This window comes from Acipenser ruthenus, chromosome 12 (genome assembly GCF_902713425.1).
Source record: "Acipenser ruthenus chromosome 12, fAciRut3.2 maternal haplotype, whole genome shotgun sequence".
Taxonomy (NCBI): Eukaryota; Metazoa; Chordata; class Actinopteri; order Acipenseriformes; family Acipenseridae; genus Acipenser; species Acipenser ruthenus.
Genome location: NC_081200.1, coordinates 28,888,500 through 28,905,903, shown reverse-complemented (window position 1 = coordinate 28,905,903; position 17,404 = coordinate 28,888,500). Strand labels below are relative to the sequence as shown.

The window sequence follows — 17,404 nt, the reverse complement described above, 5'->3', positions numbered from 1 at the left end:
GAACAGCAATTTTTCATGAGTTTTTTCATGATTCCTCCTCAGCAGCAATTATCTTTTTCCAAGCACGTCAGTTCTCGTATTCAGCAGGCAAAAACAAACCAACATTCAAGTGCACTACACAATAAAACTTATAAGAAAACAAATCCTATACAAAATTACAAATGTGCAAAAATAATAATTATAAAGTTGAATGTGATACATATAAATACATTAAATAATAAGCCTGCCTGATGTACATAGGGTTAGTTACCACATGTGACAAGTGTTATTTAGTACACATCTGAACTATCTTTTAATTTGAATTAGTACTTGTTCTAAGTAAATGTATTAATTATGATTTTGTTTGTACATTATTGGTAATGTCCAATGTATACAATCACCAAGTACAGTTATAGGAATATTGGTGAATACATAATCTGTTTACGTCTGAAACTGTTTTCTAAAAATAAACTGTTAGCAAAAAGGCATATTCCCTTTAAACCCAAGTTAATTGCATAGTTTATATTGATTGATGTGCAAGTCTCTCTCTCTCTCTCGCTCTGTGTGTGTTTGTGTATATACACATATAAATTAAATATGGCAGTGCACTTTCCTCACATTTCTGAGGATGAGCTTCAGTATAGCTGAGGAAAGTACCGTCTCTGCCATATTGTTTCTTTGTTTCAAAGTTGAGCATGTCAGTCTAGCTCTAGGTCAGAGTGGTTCCAATCAGAATATGTACAGTTGCTATGAACATAGACTGTTGTTAAGGACTTGGGGGCTATAGTGAAAACTGTAACCTGTCACGTGATGGTGTTTTAAGGATATACAAGACATATTTTAAAACCAAGCTTTAATAAATAAATAGATCTGTGTCACGGTCATGGTGGTCTACTTTTTCATGATTCTGGCAGCTCTAATTTTGTATTTGCAATTTCCAATCTTCAGTCACTACGGGGTTTCAGATTCCCAGTCAAGACTTTTTGCTGTCTGTGCTAGTGTTACCTGTTTTAATTTAGTTATCTTTCAATTACCATACATCCCCACCATTAGTCAAATAAGAATGAATGTAAATACATAGCAAAGTCTTGATCATAACCACATGCTCATTAGTTTGATAAGACCTCCTTTGAATTGATCACTGATTCTATAACTCTGGAGGATCTTTCTCAACAGACAGTTTCACCTGTGCTATTCTTAATGCAGTCAATGCAATCCAGCACTGTTTGATTGGATTCAAAACTGAATTTAACCATTGGCATGGCTATTGACCAAGAACTGTGATGTTTCCACCCCATTGTTAAAACAAAACAAAACAAAACAAATCAACATTTACTGCATGTTACTCAGAGGAACTGTATTTATGTGCATCACATCATAATCTACTTCTGTATTGAAATACTTCATTTTATTATAAGGTGTGGGTGTGTGTGTTTTAGGTTGCACCCTGACCTTGTCATGAAATAGATTAGTTGTAGCTTTCTGGCCATACATGCCACTTTTCAGTTAAACCTTTCACTGACATATTGTAATTGATTTGGACAATATGTCGAATACACAGGTCTTCTGAGGTCGGAAGATTTTTACTGGCAGACAATAGAGATAAGAGCAATTCCTGTAAGAAAGGGTCACTAAGCAGTTCACGAGCAGTGAGTTGATCAGTAAACTGATTGTGAAGCAATATTTGTATGGAATGTACACACATCACCATTCCAGATAAACATTGCTCCAGATTCTGTGTTTTTTGCATGATAATCATGATGATCAAATTGACACATTTTTGGGGTACTGTATTACATATTATTTTATTACATATATTTCGAAAGGAAAAAAAGAAGTTCTCATAATTTTCCATGTACATGTTCTTTCTAAAAGCTCCATAACATGTTATTGTAAGACCTGTTCACAGTAATCCACCAGGTCAACCACACAAATCAAAAATGCATTTAGAAATAAGGCATAATTGTCTAGAACAATGATTCATATATTTAATTAGCCTTACAAATATTGTGTATATTCTGTTCAGCTTGTTTGTTTGTTTCCAAGTGAATAGCATCTTCTTAAAGCTTATTTCTGCCATGCACCTGCAAAACAAACACGCATTAGCCAACTCATTGCTGCTGAACACTGAAAGAGAAAAGTGGGCATTGACTTAGTGTGTTATATATGGATACAGCTACATAAGATGAAGTAATAATGTACGAGTTATACATACAGGCCTTTCCTCACGACTGAAGGCATATTTGATTGATTAGTTAGACTTCGTTGTTTATTACACCAGGACGTTTTTTAAATTATGGATTAATTCCTATAAAAAGTCTTTATATCCACAGCCATTTTTAGCAGTCAACTTGCTACTTTCAAAACAGGCCTCATCATTTGTTGTTGCAAGAAATTGTTTTAAAAGTAAATTATCAAAACTAAAATGTATTTAACATCCCCAAAAAGTGATTTATTTATTTATTTATTTATTTATTTATTGATTGATTGATTGATTGATTGCATACAAACCGTAATTACATATGGGCAGATCCAGTCGTCCATTATTGCAGCGTATTCTTAATGGACCACTATCACGGCGAAGTCTAGTCCAATATGTACATGTAAACTCAATTATATCATTATGTTTTATAAAGTTTGTTGATGTACTCCATCTTGACATAATGTTCCTTTGCTCCATGTCACTGTCGGTAACAGTACATGGCTCTAAAGTAAAGCAAACCGTTCAAGAATTAATAACATTATCTACATATACACTATTCGACACACACACACACACACACACACACACACACACATACCATACAATACATTTACTGGTACATTAAGCTACTGGCATCATTGCTGTGATGATACAGAGTTGTGCTTTTAAACCATGTAAAACCTTCTGTATGATACTCAACTTCTGGATACCAACTGCCCCATCATGGTTCGCCAGAGCCTATTTTCTGTCCTAAATTTCAAGGTCCCAGTTGTATTCAATTTATGAAGCATGATCAAAGCCCTGATTAACATACAGTACTTAAAAACTCAGGTTCATTGTACTTGTTGATTTTAAGATACAAATACATTAAATGATATTCAGACTTACCTAAACAAATAGGTAGGCTCTCCCACGTTCCTCTGTTACACCTGGCTTGGTTTGATCCTTCAAGTACATAGAAACTTTGGCATTGGTATTTCATCGTATCGCCATTTTGATAGACTCCGGATGTCTTTAGCCTTTGTTCAATGACAGCATTATCCACTACAGGTGGTGGCCCACACTCTGAACCTGAGTCTGCGCCTGAGCCTGAACAGTTGAATGGAAAGGGTTTTTAAAATGATATTATTCTCTTACCTCATGTTAGTTAACTTCCAGTTCTTATTTACTGTATGTTTTCCATCACATCATTGAAACTTATTTTTAAAAAGATTAAGCTCAGGAAAGTTTGATTTAAATATTTTAATACAAAGCAAAAACACTCTAGACTCAATGTATTTAGTTAACAATACAATTATCAGAAGGAACCTTGCACAAATGTTTAAGGTGAGACTTTAAATTTGTCTCTCTCTAACCTTTAGTCACACACTGATGATGTTAAACACTTGTTCAAGAGATTATCTGGGGCATATCTTTAAAAAACATCAAATTACACTTTTCTGATAAAACAAAACCAAACCTACTGATACATTTTGGTGCATCTGACCATTTTCCATTCCGACATATGCTATAGTCATTTGATCCTTCAAATTCATAACCCAGGTTGCATCGGTATTCAATTACTTCATTGTCTCTGTATTCTCTCCTTTCCCCTCGTAGAATGACAGCATTATTCACTGCAGGTGGTGGCCCACATGTTGGCCTTAAACCTGAAAAGATAAAACCTCTTAAGCTGTTTTTGACTTGATAAGAATCAATTTATTTTTTAAATGTAAAAAAAAAGTGATACAATAGCAAAACTGCGACGATTTAACAATTTTACTCTTTCTGACCGGGAAAAAAAATGAAGGCTGAAGACTGACACAACAAATACCAGTTTTCCCGGGCTGTCTGGTAACCCTAATGTAGTTCTCAAAGGCATTTTATTTTAACTCTACTTGTTTCCTCGGAATATGAACTAAACTATGAATGAAATGTTTACTTTTGAGTCAGGTTACCTTGTATAGTTTGTTTCCTAAGTGCAAAAGGACCGAGTCCAGCAGTTGTTCACATTGAGGTTTAGCAAGCGAATCAGACTCAGAGACCACCTCTTTAGGTTTGTTTCCCCAAGAGGACTTTGTTGTTCACACTTCACATGAAACGTACCGAACAGTACTGAGTGCGGACCAAACCCTCTAAATGGGCCCAGTGTGAACACAGCCTAAATTAGTGTCTCTCTCTAACCTTTACTCTCACACTGATGATGCTAAATGCTTCATTGTTCAAAACATTATCTGGGCATATCTTAAAAAAAAAATCTAATTACACTTTTCTGAAATCAGTTCACACTGATAAAACAAAACCAAACCTACTGATACATTTTGGTGCATCTGACCACTTTCCATGCCGACATGTGCTATAGTAAATTGATCCTTCAAATCCATAACCCTGGTGGCATTGGTATCTAATCCAATCATTGTCTTCATATTCTCTCCTTTTCCCTTGTGTAATTTCAGCATGATCCACTGCAGGTGGTGGCCCACATGTTGGCCTTAAACCTGAAAAGATAAAACCTCTTAAGCTGTTTTTGACTTGATAAGAATCAATTTATTGTTTAAATGTAAAAAAAAAGTGATACAATAGCAAAACCGCGACGATTTAACAATTTTACTCTTTCTGACCGGGACAAAAAATGAAGGCTGAAGACTGACACAACAAATACCAGTTTTCCCAGGATGTCTGGTAACCCTAATGTAGTTCTCAAAGGCATTTTATTTTTGCTCTGCTTGTTTCCTCAGAATATGAACTAAACTATGTGCAAAATGTTTACTTTTGAGTCAGGTTATCTGGCATAGTTTGTTTCCTGTGTGCAAAAGGACCGAGTCCAGCAGTTGTTCACATTGAGGTTTAGCAAGCGAACCAGACTCAGAGACCACCTCTTTAGATTTGTTTCCCCAAGAGGACTTTGTTGTTCACACTTCACATGAAACATACCGAACAGTACTGAGTGCGGACCAAACCCTCTAAATGGGCCCAGTGTGAACACAGCCTAAATTAGTCTCTCTCTCTCTAACCGTTAGTCTCACACTGATGATGCTAAATACTTCAATAAAATCTAATAAAAAAAATCTAATTACACTTTTCTGAAATCAGTTCACACTGATAAACAAAACCAAACCTACTGATACATTTTGGTGCATCTGACCACTTTCCATGCCGACATGTGCTATAGTAAATTGATCCTTCAAATCCATAACCCTGGTGGCATTGGTATCTAATCCAATTATTGTCTTCATATTCTCTCCTTTTCCCTTGTGTAATTTCAGCATGATCCACTGCAGGTGGTGGCCCACATGTTAGCCCTAAACCTGAAAGCCCATATGCATAAAAGATGGCGGTAATTTCCAGACATTAAAATAAAAATGACTGGCCGGCATTTAACAAGCGATTTATAAAACGACACCCTGGTTGTTCTTTTACCGACCAGTAATGGTTTTAGATGTGATTTACTGTCACAGATTGTTACCGAGAGATTGTATCTAACCAATTGTCAGAGGTATGCAAATGAGCTCAAACTTTTTAAGCTGTTTTTAACTTAAAAATCTGTTTATTGTTTATTCTACCTGACAATAATCCATTTATTTAATAAAAAAAAACATATTTGAATTAACTCCTAATTTCATCATTTCACATCATTTATTGATTGACCATACTGTATAATTCAACTTTAAAAAGTTAAATAGCATTGAATTGGTAAAAACAGGTATTTCCTTTATTAATCATTTTGTGATTTATAAAATGTTTAACTTTTTGCCTTATAGCCTGGAATTAAAATGCATTAAAATATTTTTTTTTTTTCATTGATCTACACATCCTACCCCACAACTTCCAAGTGAAGAAAATATTCTAGAAATTTGTAGAAGATTAATAAAAAACAAAAACTGAAATAGCTTGGTTGGATAAGTGTCTACCCCCCTTGTAATAGCAATCCTAAATTAGCTCAGGTGTAACCAATCGCCTTCAAAATCACACACCAAGTTAAGTGGCCTCCACCTGTGTTAAATTGTAGTGATTCACATGATTTCAGGATAAACTCAGCAGTTCCTGTAGGTTCCAATAAATTCTGCAATGGCAACTTTGCGATAGCTACAGACTTTTATGGCCAAGACTGGTCAAAGTGTGCATGTGACAACAATATCCCAAACACTCCACAAATCTGGCCTGTATTTTACTCAAGAAAGCCCACCTTGAATCCCATTTGAAGTATGCAAAAAAAAAACACTCAGGAGATTCTGTAGCCATGTGGGAAAAAGTTTTGTGGTCTGACGAAACTAAAATCAAACTTTTTGGCCCAAATACAAAGCGTTATGTTTGGCACAAACCCAACACAGCGCATCACCCAAAGAACACCATCCCTACTGTGAAGCATGGTGGTGGCAGCATCATGTTATGGGGATGTTTCTCATCGGCTGGGACTGGGGCACTTGTCAGGATAGAAGGGAAAATGAATGGAGCAAAGTACAGAGAAGTCCTTGAAGAAAACCTGCTGCCCTCTGCAAAAAAGCTGAAACTGGGACTGAAGTTCACCTTTCAGCATGACAACGACCCAAAGCACACAACCAAATCTACACTGGAGTGGCTAAGGAACAAAAAGGTAAATGTCCTTGAGTGGCCCAGTCAGAGCCCCTAAATCCAATTAAAAATTTGTGGCATTACTTAAAGAAATATTGCCAAATCTAGGTGTGCAAAGTTGGTAGAGACCTATCCCAACAGACTCACAGCTGTAATTGCTGCCAAAGGTGCTTCCACCAAGTATTAACTCGGGGGTGGAGACTTATCCAGTTATGATCTTTCAGTTTTGTATTTTTAATATACAATCTTTTTCTCAATAAAAACATTTTCCCCTTAACAGTGTGGAGTATGGTGTGTAGATAAGTGGAAAAAATCTCATTTAAATGCATGAAACACTGAGGCACTGACACAACAAAATGTGAAAAAATGTCAAGGTGGTGTAGACTTTCTATAGGCACTGTATATATATTATATAACAAAATATCCGTAATTTCATATTTTAAAAATACTGAGATGCTGAGAGAAGGCCAACTGTTTAAGAAAAAACATGCTTAAGAGGGTGTAGTAACACAGTCTGTTCCAACACTGCTTTTATACAGACAGAGGGTTTGTAAGTAATCAACAAAAGTAGGGACACCTGTAGGAATTGTTAGCATCAACTTTCAAGGCTTAATTTACTTCCATTGCTGCAGAACAGCTGTAAGTTGTTAACTAATTACTTGTTCCCTGAAAAAGGCTGTCTTGTATAACTCTGAAATGTACATTATTCTCTGGCAGTTTACCGCTTACCTTTGTACCATTTCGGGTTATTCACTGGACTTGAACTGCTTAAATTTCAATAAAAACTGGAAAAATGGGGGTGTTCTGAAACTTTTGACCGGTAGTATATATATATATATATATATATATATATATATATATATATATATATATATAATATATGTTTACACCTGTTTACACAATATCTTCTTTTGAAACGTTTATTTTAATATAGTTTTTAAATTTTTTTATGTCATGCATTATTACTTCGTTTTTACAATGTTGTAGGTACATACAGCAGTTTACCTGTTTACACAATATCTTCTTTTGAAATGTTTATTCTATTATACGTTTTCAGATTCTATTCCCAAATGCAGATTTTTCTCAGAAGAATTTAAATATTATTTAGATTCTTTAAAACAAACAAAAAACTGTAAAACTATGATTACAATAAAATATTATAATAAGATTTTTAATTCACATCCCTAGGTTTTTTATTGATTTTCCTTTTTTCTTCTTTTGTAGTATTAATATTTCTTTATATATATATTAAAGAAACAGGCTTGTAACCAGGACGTCCCCGGTTCAAATCCCACCTCAGCCACTGACTCATTGTGTGACCCTGAGCAAATCACTTAACCTCCTTGTGCTCTGTCTTTCGGGTGAGACGTAGTTGTAAGTGACTCTGCAGCTCATGCATAGTTCACACACCCTAGTCTCCCTAATAATAATAATTATATATATATATAGTTATAATTGAGATTGTAACTTTGTAAATTTATCTCTATCTGCCTGTAATTATATATATGTTTATTATGTTTTCTTGAATAATAAAATATATACAATTTATTAATAATTTGAATGTATCTGTGATTTTAAAACTTCAGAAGTATTTCGACGTAGTATTAGAAATGTAAAGAAATATAAAAACTTGGGTTTTGTCATTTAAGGTTTGCTGTTAACTTTTCTCTCGTGGAGAAGATTTATTTTAAAGGCAGCAAAGTATGGAAATTGCACGTTCCTTTTCATTAGCGTGTCAACATAATTTTAAAAGGTTTACAAAACTTGAAAATGTTGCTCAATGTGTCACTCAAGGTTGTTTTAAAAAATATTTTTTTGTCTGCTTTTTACGTTTTTTCAGCCAACGCAATATCTTTCTTTAGCTGTACCTGAGAAAATGTAGTGAAAACGAAAGCAGCCATATTTAGCTGGAAACGAGGTATTCTCAGCACAGCTAAGATTTTAGTTTTGGTTTGAAGGCAGCAGGAGCTTAGCCTGATTTTTAATTTTTGCTTGACAGACACCCTTATGCAGGGTGACTTACAGAGGTAACAGGTTATTACAATATAGCTAAAAGATTACAGTACGGTTTTTGCAGTTATTGTGCACAGTGTGTTTGTTTCTGTAGGTTGTATGTATGCATATGCGCTTTGTATTTGTAGTGTATACGTACAACTACTGTTATAAACTGCAAAACATGTTCGCCTTGCTTCACTCAGCACCATACATTTTCAGTCTTGGCTACGTTGCGCTGCTCAAACCCCGGGGACATATTTGATGTATTCAGAATTTTAATTGATTTAAATCATGTTTGTAATGTAAACTATTTCCTGTGACGTCAGACCTTTGGTACTTGCCGGTCCACCCGAAGTTGGGGCCCACTCAAATTTCCATTCCTAGCTATGCCCCTGCTGTTCACGCTTACATGGTACTCTAATACTGCCTGAAGTGAAGATGAAAGGATTGATATGTGTCTGGATGGGATGCTAGGGTTGAGCTTTTACTGTAGGTGGTCTATTGGGGACAATGCAATTGGAGCATAGCTGATGTTCGCTATTTATTTTTTGTACACTGGCAATTATGGAGCTGGATGCAAGCATTCAGCCTGTCAGATCTTCGTCAACGAGGCAGGTTTCAACTTGTAGAAAGGATGTCGGCGAGGCAGAAACATAATTGGACAGCGTGCCACTGTGGACACCCCGGGGCAGCGTGGAGGAAACCTCCCCATGTGTGCTGCTATAGGCCAAGATGGGGTTCTTGCTCACCATCCAGTGATTGGTCCATATAATACTGACCAAATCCTTGCATTTCTTTGCGCTCAAAGAAGAAAGCCCACAGCTTTCACTGTGCCCGGTGGGTGCAGCTGTGGTTTGTGGAACATGATGCTTTTTCATTACATTTTCTTCCACCATACTCCCCCTTCCTCAACCCTATTGAGGAGTTCTTCTCCTGATGATGGAAGGTATATGACTGGCACCCCTATCACGGGGTTACACTTCTTCAGGCCATGGAGGGTGTCTGTGATGAGATCGGGGCAGAAGCCTGTCAAGGCTGGATACGTCACAGCAGGTGTTTTTTCCCTCGATGCATTGCCAGAGAGAACATCCGCTGTGTTGATGAAATAATCTGGCCAGACAGAAATGACAGACTCTGTCGTGATGATGCTGAATGATGTTTACACTGTACATTCTTCACCAAACTGTCAATAAATTATTTCACTCTGATGCCTTTTCCTGTTATTTATTTCTTATAGTGTATATCTAAATACAAAAAAGAACAACAAACTAATAGGAACACAAAATAATAAAAGTATTGATAGTTTTGCAAGCAATGTTGCTATCTTCAGTTACATCCTTTGATGTATTGACTTCAATATGTTTAAAAAACAGTAGTATGCCCTTATCCAGGGTGACTTACAATTGTTACAAGATACCACATTATTTTTACATACAATTACCCATTTATACAGTTGGGTTTTTACTGGAGCAATCTAGGTAAAGTACCTTGCTCAAGGGTACAGCAGCAGTGTCCTCCACCTGGGATTGAACCCACAACCCTCCGGTCAAGAGTCCAAAGCCCTAACCACTACTCCACACTGCTCCTGTGTGAAACAGTGATAGAAAGTATTCTGAGTGTTTGTTTGTTTGTCTATAATTGTTCTTGTTTGTTATTAGTAGACGGCTAACACATTCCGTAGCTGTCGCCATGGGCCAGCACAAAACCCGGAACAGCACTGCACTACTGTCACTTATAAACCTGTATCACCCACCACGAGCACTACTGCACACACCCAGGACTGGTGACCGTGTGGGATGGATACTTGTGTTTATTGTTTGGAGCTGCAACCCCATTATTATTTGCTCCGTGCAATACACATTGTTGTGTATTACCAGGGATTATTATTTGGTCACCAGACCTGTATTATAAAATAAACCGCTTCCAACTGGATTATAAACCTCTCTGTCTGTTAATTATGCACTGCATCACTCCTGCACCTGTACACAATCAACCACTTTGCCACACGTGGTGTCAGTCACAGGACTATGGATCGTCACTGCCTGAGTGGTGAGGCTCAGGCAGCATACCAGGCAAAAAGCTGGCCATCCTCCGTCGCCTCAACATTACTGTGGAGACTCACCAGGTACGGTTCAGGGAGTACTGCAGGTCCCCGCTGCAATGGAGTGTGACGTGGCTGCGTGTAATTGGGCACCTGAAATAGGTAAGCGAGGGGAAAATGGTCGGGAGGGGCCTTATATGATTGATGTGGTTTTAGGGAACGTGAAAACCCACGCATTAGTGGACACAGGGTGTGAGCAGACTTTAATTCGAACAGCTCTCTTGGGCGGTGTGTCGTGGTGGCCACAAGGTCAGGTGGCCATTTCCTGTTTCCGTGGAGACATGGCAGCATACCTGAAACTAAAAGTGTACTTATAGGTAGGACCGATAAAACATCACCTGGTAGTAGGGGTGGCGGAAAGGTTGCCACACCCAGTTATTCTGGGGCCAGACTGGCCAAAATTTAAAGAATTAATGCAAATAATGGCCGTCTCAGCCACAGATGTAAATGTAGCAGAAAAGAGGAAAAGGGAACAAATTGGTGATGTGTTTCCTTTTCAAGCTGAGATGTTTTCTCCTATCTTCTGTCCTAGAAAAACAAATAAAGAGAGAAGGACCGCAAAATGGGAGGGAGCATCACTGAGACAAGGCTGGGGTTTGGTAGGATCACGCTCGGATGGTAACAAACGCCAGTCAAAGGGAGTTGGAAAGCAGTGAAACCAAGAGGGCGAGGTTACTGGGCCATCCAGGGCAGATGCTACTCCCGCCCCTCTCAATATACCAGACATGTGGTACTCAAGCGCAGACATAATGTGGGGCCAACATAATGACCCGTCACTAGTGCACACTTGGGGACTGGTCCGGTCCATTGAAGGTAAGGATGTTGATGGCACTGGGGCACTAGTATTTCCGCACTTTAGTATCAAGGGGCAATTACTGCATAGGGTAAACCTAGCCGCGGGCACACGACAGCTTGTAACACAATTATTGGGTCCCCCATCTTGTCGGCCAGAGGTCATGAGGCTGGCGCATGATATCCCTTTTGCGGGAAGACAAGGGAATGGAAATTGGCTTGATTCTATTGGGTAGGACTTTATACTGATGTGTCGAAATATGTAGCCACATGCCCAGACTGCCAGCGAGTAGCACCAGGGCCGAGTGCGCCCCGCCCCTTTGGTTCCACTGCCGATTATTTCCACCCCCTTTGAATGCATTGCAATGGACATAGTGGGCCCATTGCTACTTTCTGATTCCGGGTATACGCATATATTAGTGGTGGTAGATTATGCAATGCGATACCCAGAGGCAGTTCCATTGAGGTCCACTAATACCGCTGCAATAGCCACAGAGTTAGTGCAGATCATGGCTAGAGTAGGGATCCCCAAGGAGATTTTGACTGATCATGGAACCCATTTTTCATCTAAAACGTTACAGCAAGTGTATAAAATATTAACAATACCTCCCATCAGGACATCTGTTTATCATCCACAGATGGATGGTTTGGTGGAACGATTTAATCAGACCTTAAAGCAGATGCTGAGATGTTTTGTAACTCAAGAGCAAAAACATTGGGCATCGCTTCTTCCCTACCTCCTTTTTGCAGTGAGAGTAGTGCTGCAGAGTTCAACAGGGTTCTCCCCCTTCGAGCTCTTGTACGACCGACAGCCTCGTGGCGTCCTCGATCTGTTGAGAGAGGGGTGGGAGGAGCACAAAGGCTCATCCAAAAATGTAAGACAGCATGTGCTCCTACTAAGAAATCGCCTGGATTTGGCGTTTGGCCCAGGACAACTTCAAATCGGCTCAGCACCGGCAGCAGCAGCATTACAATAAAAATGCATGAATTTGAACCGTTCGACCTGGAGACAAGGTAATGCAGCTGCTTCCCTCCTCAGAATTGAAATTATGTGCTAAATGGCCTGGGCCATATGAAGGGATTTGAGCTATAGGAAAGGTGAATTAGACAGCCCGATTGCCGTAATGAACGTGAAATTTATCATGTAAATTTATTAAAGCCCTGGCAGGCAAGGGAGACCTTATTTATAGCCCCAGGCGATGTAAAGGATGATTTAGATCCCTGTCCAAAGACCTCTAGCACTAAAATCCTTTCAATGGGGGAACAATTGGTTCCAGATCAGCAACAGGAGCTGCATAAGCTTATTGAGGAGTTCAGTGATGTTTTTTCTGACTTGCCCGACAGGACTAACTTGGTTGAATATGACATTAACTCTCCCCCAGGTGTCACTTTACGAGAGAGACCTTACCGGATCCCAGAAAGTTGACGAAGTGGTGTTCGCAAAGAGGAACTTGGGTTGATTGAGCCTTCCAGGAGGAAGTGGTGCAGTCCACTTGTCAATTGTCAATGGCCAAGAAAGATGGCACCAACCGCTTCTGTGTGGACTTCCGGAAGGTAAATGCTATTGCCAAGTTTGATGCGTACCCTATTTCTCTGGTCAATGAACTTTTAGATAGACTGGGAAAAGCTAAGTTTATCTCTACTCTGGACCTGACAAAAGGATACTGGTAGATCCCCTTGACCTGCAGTTCTAGAGAGAAAACCACATTTTCAACACCAGAAGGGCTGTTCCACTTTAAAACCATGCAGTTTGGGCTACATGGTGCTCCTGCTGCCTTTCAGAGACTGATGGACCAGGTTTTATGCCCACATAAATGCCCACATCCTTCAGTCTCTAAGGGTAGCCCGGCTGACAGCTAACTTGAGAAAATGTGCGTTTGCCAACACAGAGACTCAATATTTGGGATTTTTAATGGGAAATGGAAGGGTGAGACCCATTGTCACCAAAATCCAGGTTTCGGTTGAAGTGGCAATCCCCAAAACCAAGACTCAGATGAGGTTGTTACTGGGATTAGCCGGTTATTATCACTGCTTTATCCCCGAGTATGCCATCGTGGTTAAGCCCTTAGTCGACCTTACCAAAAAGAGTGCACCAAATTTGATTAAGTGGTCAGTAGAGTGTCAGGGGGTGTTTGCTGTTATTAAGCGAAGACTCTGCCAGGCCCCCACTCTTATCACACCTGATTTCACCAAGAGATTCATCTTCCAAACCGATACGTCGGATGTTGGTTTGGGTGTGGTCTTGTCCCAAAAGGTAGACGGAGTAGAACACAGATATTATATATCAGTAAAAAGGCTTCCTCGGGAGCGCAACTACTCCGTGGTCGAAAAGGAGTGTTTGGCCATTAAATGGGCTATTCACTCTTTACGATACTACCTACTGGGACACAGACCACACCCCACTCAAATGGTTAAGCACAATGAAGAACAGCAATGCTCGGATAACTCTGTGGTATCTGGCATTGCAGCCCTTCATGTACCACATGGTACACCGTGCGTGGAAAGACCACCAAAATGCTGATTATTTTTTCCAGGAGGGGGGAGTAACGGGAACAGAGTACCCTGGACTGTTTGGTCTGACACTTCATTCCCAGGGTTAAAAGGAAGTCGGACATGGGGATGGAGCTTTGGTGCACTAACTCATCGACCTGGAAGGGAAATCATGTGGCAGCCGCATATTGGAGGAGCGGCTGCAATCATTTACCAAGGGGTCATGTCTGATGGTATAAATAGAAGACAAAGCGATGTAATCTGTTCCTTCATTTTGGTTAAAGAACAACCTGGAAGGACGTGGTTTGTGTAGAGAAAGAGTGTTTTGTTTGTTTATTGTCATTATACTTGATTATTTAAATGGCTAAACACGATCCAGGAGCTGTTGCAAAAGGCCCGCACGAACCTGGACAATACTTCACTTTGTATACACTAACGTACTGTATTTGCACCACGAGCACTAGAGCATGTACTGTGGACTGGTGTTTGTGTTTGTGTATGTGTTACGTGTGGGTGAATTAAAATGGGACTGTTAAAAAGGGTTATCATGATGTATAACATTTTTCTGTGTCCCCCTGTGACAGGAAACCGGGTCACTGGTTCCTGCGCAAATGTGTGCCTGTGAAAAATCAGCTGCGACGCGCAAATGGAGATGCGTTGCTATGCAACCAGCTGAGTGGCAGGTTCGCCCTGAGCTAAGATGGGGCGTGCTTGGGGATGCTGCGCAGAGCTCAAAAAACAGCTGTGCTACAGCTCAGGGCTGCTGCAAGACCACTGCTGTACAGACGGGCACTGAGAGTGTTTGTTTACATCCAGGAGGGAAGCGTCCGCTCTGCGGGAACTATTACTACGGAGCCCTTTAACTGCAAGACAGGGCCTGTGAAGGCGATTGCCCAGCCAGGACCGTCGGAATGGCCTGGAGTCGCTGGGAGGCCAGGACTTCTGAAGCAACAGAACAGAAGTAGGTCAGCTTAGGGGACATCCTTAACCAAGTATATATTGGATGGTGGGGAAGCTTACTTCCAGTTAAACAGGATTTACGTGTTTGGTAAGCAAGGTCACAAAAGCCAGAGAATCTGATTGCAGTTTGGTCAGATGGACGTCTTCTGGCACAACACTGAAAAAGGCAATAAGTGGAGAGGGGTCCATTTTTATGTCAGTAATTTGAGAAAAAGTTTAAAAAATAAAGTCCAGAAAAGAGCCCAAGGGTTAGCGGTGTGAGTGTGCAACCTCAAGGACCCTCATGCCTAATGAAGGCAAGGAAGGATCTACCACATTAAGGCGGTTTAACCTGGAGAAATGATGTGGCGTAGCCCAGCTAGCTGCAGTACAAATATCAGACAACCAAGACCCTCTGAACAGGGCCCAAGAGGTAGCTAACCCTCTGGCAGAGTGCGTGGCTACCCGCCCAGATGGGGGCAAGCCAGCATTGTCATATGCAGTCGAGAATGTGTCCACAATCCAGTGCGACAGTTGCTGCTTCGAGAGGTCCTGTTCTAGGGTCTGTATACTGTGACAGACAAAGAACTGGTCAGAATGACGCAGAGCTCTTGTCCTATCCACGTACCACCTCAATGCCCGCACCGGGCAGTGGGAGTTCAATCTCATATCCTCTTCATGTGGAAGGCTGTGATCACCTTAGGGAGGAAGGCAGGGTTTGTACGTAGTGACACCCTGCTGCCATCATCCCAAATACGCATACAGGAGCTGTGCACCGACAGCGCCTGTAGCTCACGGAGGTGATAGCCAAGAGGAAGGCTGTCTTCATAGACAGATACTTCAACTCTATGGAGTGTATGGGCTCCATTTGGGCCTTCGCGAGAGCCTCCAGCACAATATCAAGGCTCCATTCGGGGACAAGTTCTTGCAGAAACTGCAAGATAACCGGCATAGGGCAAGATACGGGGTCATGACCTCTAGTCAGACACCAGTATCACCACTTATAGGCGTATAATGACCTAGTGGAGCCTGCCCTATTGTTCTGCAATGTGCCCACGACAGCGTCAGATAGCCGTAGGGCTGACCAGCAGTCCTGTTCAGGAGCCAGACCCATAATTGGAACCTGCCTGGTTCTGGATGCCAGAAAGTGCCTTTCGTCTGATTGAGGAGATCCAGGCGAAGCGGGTGGAGGGAGTACCACAGGGGGCAGTGTGTCATCTCCGCCGAGGCAAAGAGATTTACCTGCGCCTTCCTGAACCATTCCCAAATGCGCTCCACCACCTGAGGGTGGAGCTGCCACACCGATGGATGCGTACTCTCCCTCGAGAGGAGGTCCGCTGCCCAGTTCATCACTCCAGGAAGATGCATCACCCATAGGGACAGCAGGTTCTGTTGGGCCCAAGTCAGGTGTCAGAAGGCAATATCTCTGGCACAACACCTAGGTAACCCTTGATCCCTGCTGAAACAAGGAGAGGCAATTTTGAATATCTGCTACCCTGTCGTCCAACAGGTATGCTCACATCATACTGGAGTCTCAAGTCCGTCGTGCACTGCACAGGTGTAAGCCGACTCTTTGCATCATTGAGGGTGAGGCCCAGCCTCGCCAGATGCTCTGTCACAATCACCATGTGGGCCACTGCTCCCTCTCATGACTGGGAACAACCAATTGTCTAGGTAGTTCAATACTCTGATCCCCTGCAACTGCAAGGGGGCCAGGATAGCATTTTTTAACTGCAATGCAGCAACAATTCACAGCACAAACACAGGCAAAGCGGGGTTGTGTGACAGGGTCAACACACAGGTGGACACACAACAACAGTTACATAAATAATATTTATTTTTATTTTTATTTTTAATTAGCCCAAGCTGCGTGAACAGCAGCTGGCGGAGTCACTCAACGGCGGGGATACGGCAAAGCAGAGCCCCGGCAGAGAAACGGTGTTCTCCCTGACAGCATAGGCTGAAAAGACAGCACACATGCACACTTAATCAAATACTGCACAGGCAGTCGTAAACAGACTACCTGCAATGCAAGCGAGGCAGGCTGTGAAACAAGGGAGCAAGAACGAAGCTCAAAATTAGAGCCGCTGATTCCACGAAAGCGGCAAGCCAGCTTTCAGCACGAATCAATCAAGCAATCAATCAATATTTATTTTATATAGCGCCTTTCATAGTGGACCACCATCACAGCGGCGTGTATTACTTACATTTATAATCCCCAAGCTGGTCCCGAAATAATCGTCCCGTTATTGTATCCCCACGTTAAACACAAAACACATACACAAGTCACTTTAGTGCATGAACTAGTCATTGTGGAACAATACAAGTTACTGTGAGACAAGTGAAGTGCTGTT

The 17,404-nt window shown here is 40.9% G+C and overlaps 1 protein-coding gene across 11 annotated transcripts in view; it reads right to left on the bottom strand.

The window, feature by feature from the left end:
• Positions 1-1,765: 1,765 nt before the first annotated feature.
• LOC117417094 (complement factor H-like) overlaps positions 1,766-17,404 on the bottom strand; it is a 125,588-nt gene continuing 109,949 nt past the window's right edge. For 8 of the 11 annotated variants that reach the window (XM_059034749.1, XM_059034754.1, XM_059034755.1 and 5 more), the window contains 5 exons: positions 4,474-4,659; positions 3,646-3,831; positions 3,071-3,271; positions 2,491-2,685; positions 1,766-2,063 (listed from right to left, as the gene is read on the bottom strand). In XM_059034749.1, coding sequence (XP_058890732.1) covers positions 2,047-2,063; positions 2,491-2,685; positions 3,071-3,271; positions 3,646-3,831; positions 4,474-4,659 — 785 coding nt within the window. In that variant the 3' untranslated portion in view covers positions 1,766-2,046. The remainder of the gene's footprint in view (positions 2,064-2,490; positions 2,686-3,070; positions 3,272-3,645; positions 3,832-4,473; positions 4,660-17,404) is intronic. The other 3 variants (XM_059034750.1, XM_059034752.1, XM_059034751.1) reach the window with 3 other exon arrangements.